This window comes from Camelus bactrianus, chromosome 6 (genome assembly GCF_048773025.1).
Source record: "Camelus bactrianus isolate YW-2024 breed Bactrian camel chromosome 6, ASM4877302v1, whole genome shotgun sequence".
In the NCBI taxonomy this organism is placed as follows: domain Eukaryota; kingdom Metazoa; phylum Chordata; class Mammalia; order Artiodactyla; family Camelidae; genus Camelus; species Camelus bactrianus.
This window is the reverse complement of record NC_133544.1, coordinates 14,233,757-14,246,197: the sequence shown is the minus strand read 5'-3', so window position 1 is coordinate 14,246,197 and position 12,441 is coordinate 14,233,757. Positions and strand designations below refer to the sequence as shown.

Sequence of the window (12,441 nt, the reverse complement as noted above, 5' to 3'; positions counted from 1 at the left end):
CACTCTTTTGGACCTCGCCCTACATATTTCTTCATCTCACTTTTGGTTCATATCCTTAAATAGCCTTTGTGATAAACCAGTAATCTTGTGAGAAAACTGGTTTCCTTAGTTCTGTGAACTGCTCTAAGAAACTAACTGAGCCCAAGGAAGGTGTTGTGGGAACCTCTGATTTATCCTCATTCATTAGAAACGCAGGTAGCCACCTGGACTTGTAACTGGCATCTAAGGTGGACAGCAGGCTCGTGGGACTGAGCCCTTAGCTGTGGGATCTGATGCTGTCTCCAGGGTGATGGTGTCAGAATTGAACTGAACTGTAGGACACCCAGCTGGCGTCAGAGAATTACTTGGTGGTGTGGGAAGGAATCTGCACGTTGAAAATGGTGCCAGAATCCTCAACTTGTCATTGGGAAACTGATGCACCAAACTTGAAACAACCTTCCTTGGGGCTTCTTGCTTTGCGAGAAACGTATCCAATTCTTAACCCACTGTAAATTGGCCCTGGGGGCAATGTCTGTTTTCCTGGCCTCCTGTTCCCTGTGGAAGGACTCCAGCTAGCGTAACAACACTCCAAGCCTCTCACCCCCACTGCTCAGCCACACAGTGACTTACTGGTGGACTCGGCAGAAGGGACTGAGCTCCCTCGGCTCAGCCCCTTTCTTCTCTTGTTTGAAACCATCTGTTGCAGAGAGGTGCACTCTGTTTTGCTCTCTATGATGTAGCAAGGTCGGGGAGTTGACCCTGCCCTGCCTGAGAGGAGGCCTGTGCTACCAATGACCAAGATGGTGTGGGAGGCAGATTTTCTAAAATGACCCAAGAAGATGCTCAACTCTCATCCCCAGGACCTGTGATATGATGTCTGATCATTCCCGTGACTCTCTTCTGTTCTGTTCACAGTTGACCTGAAAACAGGGAGATTATCCACGTGGGCCTGAGCTAATCACACGAGTCTTTAAAAGCTTGATACTGTCTTCAGCTGATGGCAGAGGGGAAGTCAGAGAGATACAGGAAGGATTCCATGCTGGCTTTGAAGATGAAGATGCCCTGTGCCAAGGAAAGCAGGCAACCTCTCGAAGGTGAGAATGGCCCCCACCTGGCAGCCAGCGAGGAAACAGGACTCTCAGTCCTACAACCACAGGGGACTATTCTTTGCCAAGATCTGAATGGCTGTAGAAATAGGTTCTTCCCCAGATCCAGAGCCCAGCCTGGCCGACACCTTGATTTTAGCCTTGTGTTATCCTGATCATGAAACCCTCGCCAAGCCTGCCCAGACTTCTTACCTACACAACTGAGACATAATACACCAGTGTGGTTTTAAGCGTCTACATTTGAATTAATTTGTTACACCAGATAGAAAGCTAATACAGCAGGGAAATCCTTCTAATTCAGGGTGAAGTCGTCGGCAAGTCCTTCCTGTGTCAGAGCTAAAGCGACATGCTCTGACGAGCTTCTCAGCAATAAAGCTGACCGATTGCTGATCTGACTCTGGTGTCTACTTCTCAATTATTTCCAAACTTCAGAGGGAAAAAAAAAGAGTTTTCATTTATTATACCTCACAAAAACCTCAACAGTCAAGTATTTAAGAATGCCAAAAGCACTCTTAAATAATACACTGATTCCCAGCAATTCTTTAAAATGAGGCTCAAAAAAATGAAAAATAAAAAAAAAATAAATAAAACGAGGCTCAGATCTGGAATTCAAAAGAAGAACCCAAATCATGTCACCTCATGTGTGTAATAGAGAAGCTTATTAAAATGTATATTTTATCTTTACCCCGCTAAAAATCCCCTCTTCCCGAGAGTTGAGAGAAAACACACCAGATGAAGGAAAAGGCTTACTCACTGAACAAGCAGGTGAAAAAAAAAAAGAACCTTCTCACGGGAGCTAAAAGTTCACACCCCCAGGCTTTGTTGGTTTATACAATTTTCAGTTCTCAAATAATCACCTAAGAGTAACTGGCCTTTTAGATATAGTTCATGTGAATAGCAAAGAGCTTTCAGATTTTCTACCAAAATGACACACAGCAAGCAAACTACTGCAGAATCCATTGTCCATGTATTCAGGAAGTGTGCTCAGAATTGTCCTGGAGCTCAGACATCCCTTCCAACAGCACCCTCCAACATTCTGCACACACAAGCATCCTGAGCTGCCAATTTGATAATATCCTGCTGGCTCCTTCCTGAAGGACTCCCAGTATTGGACGGCACTGCAAGGAAGTGAGGGGACCTTCAGCAGAAAAATGAAACGTGAGATGTTGAAGGCTTTGTCTCAGAGTCCTGTGAATCGTCCATTGGAGAGGACAGAACAGTCCTTTCTACCTGCAGTCAGAAATTCATTAGGGGAACGAAGACCCCAAATTTGGTAGCAGATACAAAATGATTGCAACCTCTTCCCTCAGCTAAACTATCATAACTGAAATTTTATTTTTGCTGAAGGGAGATTTCAAAAGCTTTTAGTCTAATCCTTTCTTTCTACAAATAAACTCAGATCTAGAGAAGCTATAGAAAAATAAAAATGCCAGATCAGTCATTTCTCCATTTGAATCCTATTCTTCTGAGTGTTCAATCCACCAGATTCATTTTTCTCTAAGTTGGAAGCCATGAGGCCATGGCTAAAAGGGGACCTCTGAGAAGTTCAAAACAGCTCTTGGAGACAGAGTTGCCATGTCTAGTTTAGGGAGACCTGAGCATCTGAGAAGCAGACACTCTGAGCACTGACGGTTTCCATGGTGACCACGGAGCCCAGGTGCATCGGGGTAAAGGTTGTGGGACATTCCAGGAAAACCAGCATGCCACCAAGCAACTCACGAAATTCGAGTGGGTAGCTAGCCTGCCATCAAGTGCTTCTTTCAGAAGACAGACGTGCAGCAGCACTGAACTCTGCGTCTGGCCCTGTGCCCAGCTCTTTTCTGTACATTATTTCATTTAATCATTACCAAGACCTTTTAAAGTCAATTTGAATTCCATCCCCTTTTGCCAGTGAGTAAACTGAGGCAGCTCAGCCAAGAGGACTGAGCTTATAGAAGGTGATTCTCAGCCAGATCTGGTGCTTTATTCCTTCACTTCACTCTAACAGAATTTCTGAAACTGCTCGACAGGCAAGCTCCCTTGCATTCTTCTAAAGAGAGCTTTATGTCATGATTTCTTGTCTCACAGGGGGAAACAAGCACAGCCTTAGAACTTACCACTGATCGCTAGATTCTGAAAAAGATCTCAAATTGTCATTTTTAAATATGAGGTCATCATAAGAAATAATTCCCTGAAGAAGGTTTGAAAGACATGAGAATTAGGTCAACAAAGAGAAAGAGAACAGAAACGACCTTACACCTAAGCAAGACTAGTGTTCTGTTAAATGGGCGTGAGCTAACGGGTAATGGGAACTCCAGACCAGTCACACAGACTCCACGTGCCTGTCACTGATGCCAGGAACACCATCTTGAGTAAATAAATTCCTTGAGTTGAGACTTTTGTCCCTTGTTTAAAGGCAAGCATTCTCAAGAGAAAAGACTCGCTAAGACAATAGCAATCATCAACACCATAGTATGAATGAGTATATTAGTGTACTACTGCTGAGGGAGAACTCAGCAGTGGAAAGAGAGAGAGGGTGAGGCCATGAGGAGACAGACATGAAGCACAAAGCAATGCGTGGAAAACCTAGGCTTCTGGAAGAGGTTTTAGAAGCCGGGATCAGCCTGAAGACACTGCTTGGAAATAAAATGGAGTGAAGCAGTTCCAGGAACAAAATGGGTGGATTTATAATTCTCTACTTTATTGCAAACACACTAAGGAGTCGATCTTCTATCTTTAATAAGAAACTGCGTATGCCTCACCTCTTCAGAAAATCTGTGTTGGCAAATCCATACTTAACCCCCTCGTGGTATGAGTCCACGAAAACCAACCATCCTAAAGGAGGAAATTACTCACGAGAAGGGAGTTTAGGCACACTACTATGACTACCATTGGCCAAGATAAAAAGTACAACCGTAACACTTAAACTATTCCGTTAGAAGTGACAATGACGTAATAATACCCTGGTAATTCCTTCTGGATCCTATCAGGCTAAAGCCAAGTGGATCACAAAGGTTAGAGCTTAAACAGATGCAGTACTCACTCGAAAGACCTTCTCCACTCTTGCAATGCTTTTCCCAAAGATGGTTCCAAGTTGGTCTCCAATTCCAGCCAATAAGAAACCAAAGAGTGGAATTCCAAAGATGGCATATAAAATACAAAAAATTTTGCCTCCTTCAGTGCTTGGAGCAATATTCCCATACCCTGGTGAGAAATGTTAAAAAGAGAGAGGGAGAGTGGTGAGGCAGCAGAGAAATGAGAAGACTGAACCAAAGAATCCACAAACCTCTTAAAGGGTCTCTCCATCCCCCCCACCTCATGAGTTTCAGGGAGAACTTCATTTCAAAGGCCGTATAAAATTCAGAACATTGTTCCACTGCTTCTCATCCTTCTCTCCCTAAAATAGTTTCAAAGGCATCCACATTTCCAGGATCTTAATGTTTTTAGTTAGATGACATTTTAGGAAATTTATGTCACCCAGAATTGCATTTCTAATGGAAAATGATGCCATCCATTTCAGAAACAGCACAAATCTTGGACATGTCTGGTTAAGGGACCCCAAACACCCTGAGAAGGGGTCACTGTTGTCTTTTTTAGATTTGAAAAGAGCTTCTCCTTTAAAGCCTCATCCCATGGGCATCCCCTCCACCTGACAGACTGTGGTTGTCTTCAGCATTTGCCTTCTTGGGGTGATGAGTGCCCCGCATTAAGGAGGATGTGTGGTCAAGTACAAACTGAGATCGGATCCATGCATCAAACAGCCCTGCCCTGGAGCACCTGAAAACAGTAAAGAGCGGGGGAGAGAAGCATTTGTGCCTCTTTTCACACTGATAGTGATGATCAGCTCTGCGTGGTTTTCTTTTATTCTTTACTAGGAAACGCCACATCATCTGAGTCCCATCCCTCCTCCCACCCACTTCTTGCACCAAGGGTCACCAGGTGCTAAATAAATGTTTGTTGGTGGAATGGATGTTTAACTACAAAAGAATCCTTTTATAGCCAGACCTATTAATATGTTATTTCAAATAGTGCTTTGAAAACACCCACATCTGCATTCTCAAGAGTTCTGCAATCACGTAAGTAACTTACGTCTAGTGAGGACTTGGCTCACTCTGTGTGATGGGACTAAAGAAAGTAGCACTGGGAGAAAAAGGCTTATAGCATTAGCACAAATTACAGAGATGAGACTCTAAATTACTCGTTACGAACTTTCACACCAGTCAGTGCTGCAGTGCTGCGCTAAGTCCAGCTATCACCTAACTATTCTCCCGTACACGGCAACTCGAGTGGAGCCCATTTCTAAATCCACGCAGCTGGTAAGTTATTGGGCTTGTGGCCGTTGGCGTGTTGGGGATGCAACACAGTAAAGATAATGTTGATGGTTGTCCATCATTCATCTTCCTATGGGCCTGGAGAACTCACTGTTCTCTGCCTTTGGGCAATGAGTCACCTGATTATTTTCCTTTTCAATTTTCCAGTCAGAATCATTCAAATCTCTTATCACAAATTATCTAAATTATAGCTTCCATTTCTTAAATGACTGTTCAGGCAAGCCTTCCTAATCTTGCATTTCTTTTACTCACCATGATTTTTATTTACTTGTGAAAAGGAAAAAAAAAAAAAAAAAAGAAAGGCTCTCAGAATTTTTTCAGGTGTTTTCAGGAACTTGGACAAAATCATTTTTTAAGCATTTCCCTCTAGAATAATCCGATTTACATTAACATAGTCCTATTGGAAAAGGAATAAATGTGCCTATGCTCAGGATTATGGGGACTCTTGGAAATATGCTGATAACTTGTGGAAACATTTACGACTCTTGCTTGACTGTCTCCTAACTGCCTAATTACTGTCAAAGGATATAGGTTTTCTTTTAGTCTGAATATCTCAGAAACACACTGCAGACACAGGCAAGCGAAGTGAGGCTCCGAACCTCCTGAATAGGCATCTTATTAGCCCGAACGAGGGCTGCACCCTCTCCTCCAGCTTCTAGAGAGGATCTGCCCTGCCGCCTGGGGAAGGACTGTGCTCAGGGAACGTTCCAGCGTCATGCAAGGAGCATGAGAAGGAAGTGAGAGGCTGCGGCTCCAATCCAGCCCTACCTCCTTTGACCCTGTTGTCCTTGGACTCACAAACCCTCTCCAAATCCTAGTGCGGAGGGGTTCAGGGGAGACGTGGGGAAAATCATGAACGGTAAAGCACTGTACCAGTGCAAGTGATATTACCGTTGGCTCCTTATTGCGTCAGTGTTTCACAGGCTAGAACACTATCGTAAAATGAGAGCAGAGTTCTTGGGTAAGGGCGTTAGCGAAGTGACATTCAAAGATGTCTTTAAATACATTTAAGGTCATCACATCATATCAGACATAAAGGAACTGCCATTCTGGAGTAATGCTACGTTTTGTGCATGGGTGTGTGTGTGTGTGTGTGTTGTGTTTCCTGCCTCTGATGAACTACATGGAGAGACTGTTTTCCAGTTTGACCCTCAACTCTCACTCTGAGAAAATTCCAGAAGTTACATTTTGGAGCTTTGCTCTGAGGCACCAGGAAAACCACACTCCTGGATTCTTGCCTCCAGTGGTACCGGGGCTGTTAGACTTCCCCGCCCATCCTTGCAGAAGGCTTGGTACAACTTTGAAGTGAGTTGTAACAGTTGTATGTGGCTCTAGAAGCAGAGATGCGGGGACCTCTGCTCTGCTCCTTCCACTTACTAACCCTCAGGTCCTGGGCCATTTGCCCTTCTGCCTCGCTTTCCTTGTCTGGATGGCGGGGCTGTGAGTAGCAGCCACCTGAGAGCTTAAAGAGCTACGGTGAAGCCTGAGTAACCCGTGGAGATTAAACACATACGAAGCATGACACAGAGTAAGCACTCGGTCAGTGTCAGCAATTACCACCCTGCCCCGGCTTTTCTGTGGGAAGGAATCACTCCAGAGCAATATGTCTCCAGGAAAGCTGAGCCCCGAGAGAAAACAGATGGCTGGTTCCTATTTTCCTTCTAGAAAACAGTGGAGTTTCCTCCACTGTTCTCTCACAACACCAGGACCAGGCTGGGCTGGCTCAGTGGCGCGGGTGGGCCCCCAGCTGGAGTTGGGGTGTGGGTATCCCAGGGGCAGCAGAGGCCCCGGAGGGAGACGGGGTCGGTCAGGCAGAACTAGCCCGGAACATGAGAACTGCGTTTCTCAAAGCGGAGGTCCCGAGAGCTCCTCCACCAGCGGGCTTCTGGTGACCTTTGGCAGGAGATGACCAGCCCGGCAAGAACATTCTGTTGTGAAAGAGAAGGGACTAACGCAGCGCTTAGCTCATGTCACCCCTGGCTAGAAAACAGCCCTGCCCTTTCAGAAGAGAAAGCTGGTGTTTAAAGAGGACTCAGCCCTGAGCAGCGCACGTGGAACACTTCCATTTGCTATCTTCATGCCAAGGTCAAATCCTGGCCAAACCATGTGCTGTTCAGCTCTGGTATCTGGTTTAGAGTCTCTGTCCTCAAACCAGACTGTCAGTGCATTTATGGGTGTGCAGTGGGCCCCATGCTTGGTCAGATGCTCTGCTGGTGCCATTTTGATGTTCTTAATCTTTTTTTTAGAAAGAGACTGCATTTCCATTTTGCACTGAGCCTCATGCCTTATGTGGCTGGTCCTGGTGAATAAAACTAGGCTCTGTGGCTTACTAACCTTGAGATATTAAACAAGTTACTTAACATCTCTGGGCCTCAGTCTTCTCATTGGTAAAATGAGACACATAGGAGTCCCTCCCTCATGTGGTCAGTGTGAAACTAAGTGAGATAATGTATGTGGAGCAGAGTTCCTGGCACCGAGCAAGCATTCAGTCAGTGTTAGCCGCAATGACCGCTAATTTCCAAACCATAGGCTAAGCAACCAATCCACTCGCTGGTTAAGTAGAAATAGTTGCCTCAGTACCATGGCAGGTACAATTCTTCACGGAGGCCACCAGGCAAGTGACACGGTCACTGGCTACCACCTGGGACCTGACCGGGGGCCCCGTCTGATGTGGGTAGAGTCAGGTGACTGAATCCAAACCTGCCTCAAAGACAAAATCTAACTGTGCTCCATAGCAGCTGGTAGGAACGCAATCATTTGCGGTCCTTCCACAAGGGATGTTTGTGGGCAAGAATCTGCACACAGAGTATCACTCGTCCAGCTTAGAAAAGCCAGTTGTTATCAGCAGAGTCAGCAATTGAGGTGGTGGGACTTCCCCCCATCAGAATTCGTTACTGAGGGAAGGAACAGGGTGCAGAGTGACCTCGACAAAGACAGCAGTCTAGCCTTCCTCCTGCCATGGCCCCTGGTTTGGAGAAGAGCCTGAATGTAGTCCCTTCAGCCACACTCTGGTAGATCTTTCTGTCTATCTGAGCACAGGAAAAACCCTTGTTAAAAACAAGAAGTGTTTTGATATCTCCAGACAAAAGGGACCTCTGATACTGACCAGTATCACTGCTCTTCAGAAAAGACTATTATTCCTAAGCTCTCTCAATCCACATTCTAAATAATGAACACATCTTTCGTGTCTCAATAGTACATAACCTCACGCGGCTCAGGAGAGTCTTTCTAGAAAGCAATCTGGCAAGCCTTTAAAAGGTCCAGACCCTTAGACACAGCAGTCCCTGGGGGGCCTTTCCAAGGAAACAACCTGAGGCAAAGATCATGGGTGCGTGCACAAAGGTCTTTATCACGATGTCACACTACCGCAAAAGCAAAACCCTCTTAAGCTTCCAACAACATGTGGTTACAGCGTTGATAGTAGATCCAACAAGACTCCATCAAAGACTGTGTTTTTCAAAGAACCTCAGTAATATGGGGAAATGTTTGCAGAGTCGTGTCGCACATTATAGGAACTCAAGCAAGCAGGCTAACGTTGGCGTATTCCACCAATAATGCAAAAGCTCCTCCGCTGCAGCTGCTCTACTGCGTGAGTCCTAAATAACAGGAAATTTCTCAGGAAGACGGGAAGAATTAGCAGGCTCTAAGCTCTCTTATAAACCTCACTAAGACTTGTGATGAATGAATTTACCACTAAATAATTGAGGGGGGAAAAAACATTATTTCCTCACTCATTATTCTAGTAACTAACATTGTACTAATGTTTTTCTTCAGAAATCTCTAATTGTATGACTTTCTAAAGACCCTCCACCCTGGAGTTAAAATTTAGCCAGCTAAATGGTGTTCAACTCATGACACGTTATTTTTCAATTAAGACAGCGTGAGAGAGAAAACTGCACTTTTTTGTTGAATAGAAGAGGACCCCATCTCTAACACTAACACTGAGCCACGATGCTGAAGTGGACTTGGGGTTTGGGTTGGGTTTTGTTTTTGTTTGTTTTTGCTTTGTGTTTGTTTTGTAGTAGTTTCCTGTTCAGCTTCCACCTGCCTTCAGATTTTGGGAAAGGTCCCCATTCTGTGCCTCGATATGACACAGTGTCCTGCCTCCCACTACAGAGGCAACAGCATCCCAGGTTGCCAGGACACCAGCACACGATCCCTGAGGCTCATCGAATAGGAAGCTATGTCTAAGACTTTAAACCAAGAAGCAAGTAGCCCAAAGGAGATGGGAAGCAGCAGCAGCAGCCAGCAGGGTCAGGCACTGGCTAGGGAGGTCAGAGGATGCTTACTGGTTCTCTGTGATCTCTGACCCGTAAGTGTGTATCGGTTAGGATTTTTCAGTCTTAGGCGAGAGAAAACCCAATGCAGACTCGTGTCGGTGAAAAAGGAAATGTATAGACCCCAGAAATAGCAGGAGATATAATATTTCTTTCTTAACTATCCACGGGTAGCTTCATCCCAAGCTCAAAGGATGTAAGCTGAACCCCAATTATCACCCCTCTTTTCATACTCTGCTTCTTTACTGTTAGCTGAATTCCCGGCAAATCAACCTACTGAGGGAAGAAAATGAATGGCAGGGTCCTGGGGGGCCTGGGCTTATGTTTTTCCAGATTTACCTCCAGTAAGAAAGAGAACTCACTTCCTCCAAATCTCAAGCAAAAGCCCAGGAAATGACTTGCTCATTGGCCTAGTCCAGATCTCACGTCCGTCTCTGAACTCAGGACTGTGGCCACGCACACACAAGATACTGGATTTCTTAGTTTAGACAAGGTGATTCTTCCCCTGAGGCCTGGGGGCCAAATACGGGAAAGGATACCATTGGGAAATGGTTATTAGGACAAGAGTGAGTAAGTGAAAGGATGTCATTTGTACAAACTCAAAGATTCCAATGTAAGCATGCTTAAAAGGGCAGAAAATGTTATATATCGAATATATATATATATATATATATATATATACACATCCCTCCTTAGGCAGATGGAACCACCATTTCTCAGTTGCATAATGTCATGTGGGTCAATGAACACAGTAGTTCAATACCCCAAGCCCTTGGGATCCTAACAAGTTAACACAATGAATCAGCAAACATCGCAATGTAGCTCTAGTGTTTTTCCATGCATCATACAGACCATTGATATAGCCATTTTATAAAAATAAGAATATTAGAATTTTCTTTTTTCTGTCTTCTTTAATATACACTACTGTCTCATGGATCCAATACTGGGTACTGGAGTACATTTTCCAAAGTGTACTTCTTGAAGTCACCTAGACTCTCTCAATTTTAATTATTTTACTGTAAATCCCCCTAAAGCACATGACACATTTCCCCATCTCAGTAACCAGACCGTTGAACACCATTTAACCTGACACTGGTTGTCTCTGATCTACTGCAGTGATGCTCTCAGGTGATGTTGAGGTGCATAGCACTTTTTGCCCTTTCATCAAATGGTGGCACATCACCCTGCTTCCTTTGTTGGGTGCTGTGGGATTGAGGACTAATATGACCTAATCTTGTCTGGAGTGTAAGCCCCAGACTCACCAGTGTAATGCAGACCTCTAATACTTGTAATAATTGATCTTAACATTTTCGCAGATTTGCAAGTATGAACCTAGTACGTTATATAATTAGATTAAGAGGCTTTCTAAAAAAAGAATGACAACCCCCTTTCATTCCAAATGTTCTTATAACTTTTTATAGGTTAATTTAAACTTTCTCATAACTTTCTTGATTGTATCAATATAGAAAGAACACAGGTCCTAAAGATTAGGTCTATAACCAAAAACAAAAACCTGTGCCTCTAAAACAACCCTTAGCCTCTGAAACATGCACCAATAGGAAGTCAATCATCAAAGATGTGCATCTCCCCCTAAAAAAAGGCATACTCTCTAAAACCCACTTAATGTGTGGTTATGAAAAGTAGGGAGAGGAAAAGGCCTCCCATAGCTGGGCCTCAGAGAACAAAAGATGAGGGATTTCCTCCCAAAGAGAATAAATAATTGTTAACAAAGGAATCCTCCTACTTAGAGTGCATAAAGGCTTCCCACTGTCTGTCCATCTTTACTATGAACTGGTGACTGCTGTGTGTCTCCATTCTTCTGAATGAGAATTTTTATTGTAGTGTGACTTCAATACTGTATGGAGCAGATAATTCTCAAACTCATTTTCAGCAGAGCTGGGAGAGGTATTTAATCTATGGATTCCAACATAAATGTCAGGATTACCAAAAGAAGCTGAGATTAGACAGAAGCAACATGGGAAAAAATAAAAAGAAGAAGCACAGAGAATGATGAAAGGGTCCATCAGTGGCAAATCTCCAAAAGTTGTAGCAAAAATCCAATTAATGAAAGTGAAGGTTTCACCTTGAACACCAAAAGAGATACTCCTGTTTGCACCAAGGGTAGAATATAGGGTGAAGAGATAGCAGAAGAAGACTCCCTGAGCTTGATCTGGTCCAGAAAAACAGAAGCAGAACTATGCAGAGAATAACACAGATGGGCCATATTTTCAGGAAGCACTCTGTTTCTTTGGCAGCAGGAAAGAGGAGACTCTTGGGATGTGCCTGAAAGATTACCTGTTCTTCCTGCTCTCCTCTCCCCAGCCCTACGGAAACATTCAGCAGATAGCTGATCTAGAAATATCCAGTTTGTTTGGCATCACGTATTTTAAAAAGAAACTGACCCAGCATAAGTATAAAGCTTCCATTTTTAAAAAGTGTGAAAGAGCAGCAAAACTTACCAGTGAATGAAAGACACTCAGCAGAAAAACACTGCCCCAACCAGACAAAAGTTGTAAACAACTATGAAGTAATCACTGCTAAGAATCATCACAGAGAAACCACAAAGATACAAGAAATCAAGGAGGAAATGGTGAGATAACAAGTGTAGATGAAATGTGAGCTGAGCTAATGGAATTCAGGAAAAAAAATAGGAAAGAAAAAAGTCCCCTAATGATCACAAAAATGAAAATAAAATTGGAAGAAGCACATGGCTGAGTAGGCACTGTGAAAAAAACACATACAAAACAAAAGGAGAAGAAAAGATAAAAT

At 43.9% G+C, this 12,441-nt stretch overlaps 1 protein-coding gene across 3 annotated transcripts in view; it reads right to left on the bottom strand.

Annotated features, from left to right (window-relative positions):
* The window catches only part of KCNK10 (potassium two pore domain channel subfamily K member 10), a 127,024-nt gene that overhangs the window by 30,097 nt on the left and 84,486 nt on the right, over positions 1-12,441 (bottom strand). For all 3 annotated transcript variants that reach the window (XM_010968669.3, XM_010968668.3, XM_045505730.2), the window contains exon 4: positions 4,108-4,268. In XM_010968669.3, the coding sequence (XP_010966971.1) occupies positions 4,108-4,268 (161 nt within the window). The remainder of the gene's footprint in view (positions 1-4,107; positions 4,269-12,441) is intronic.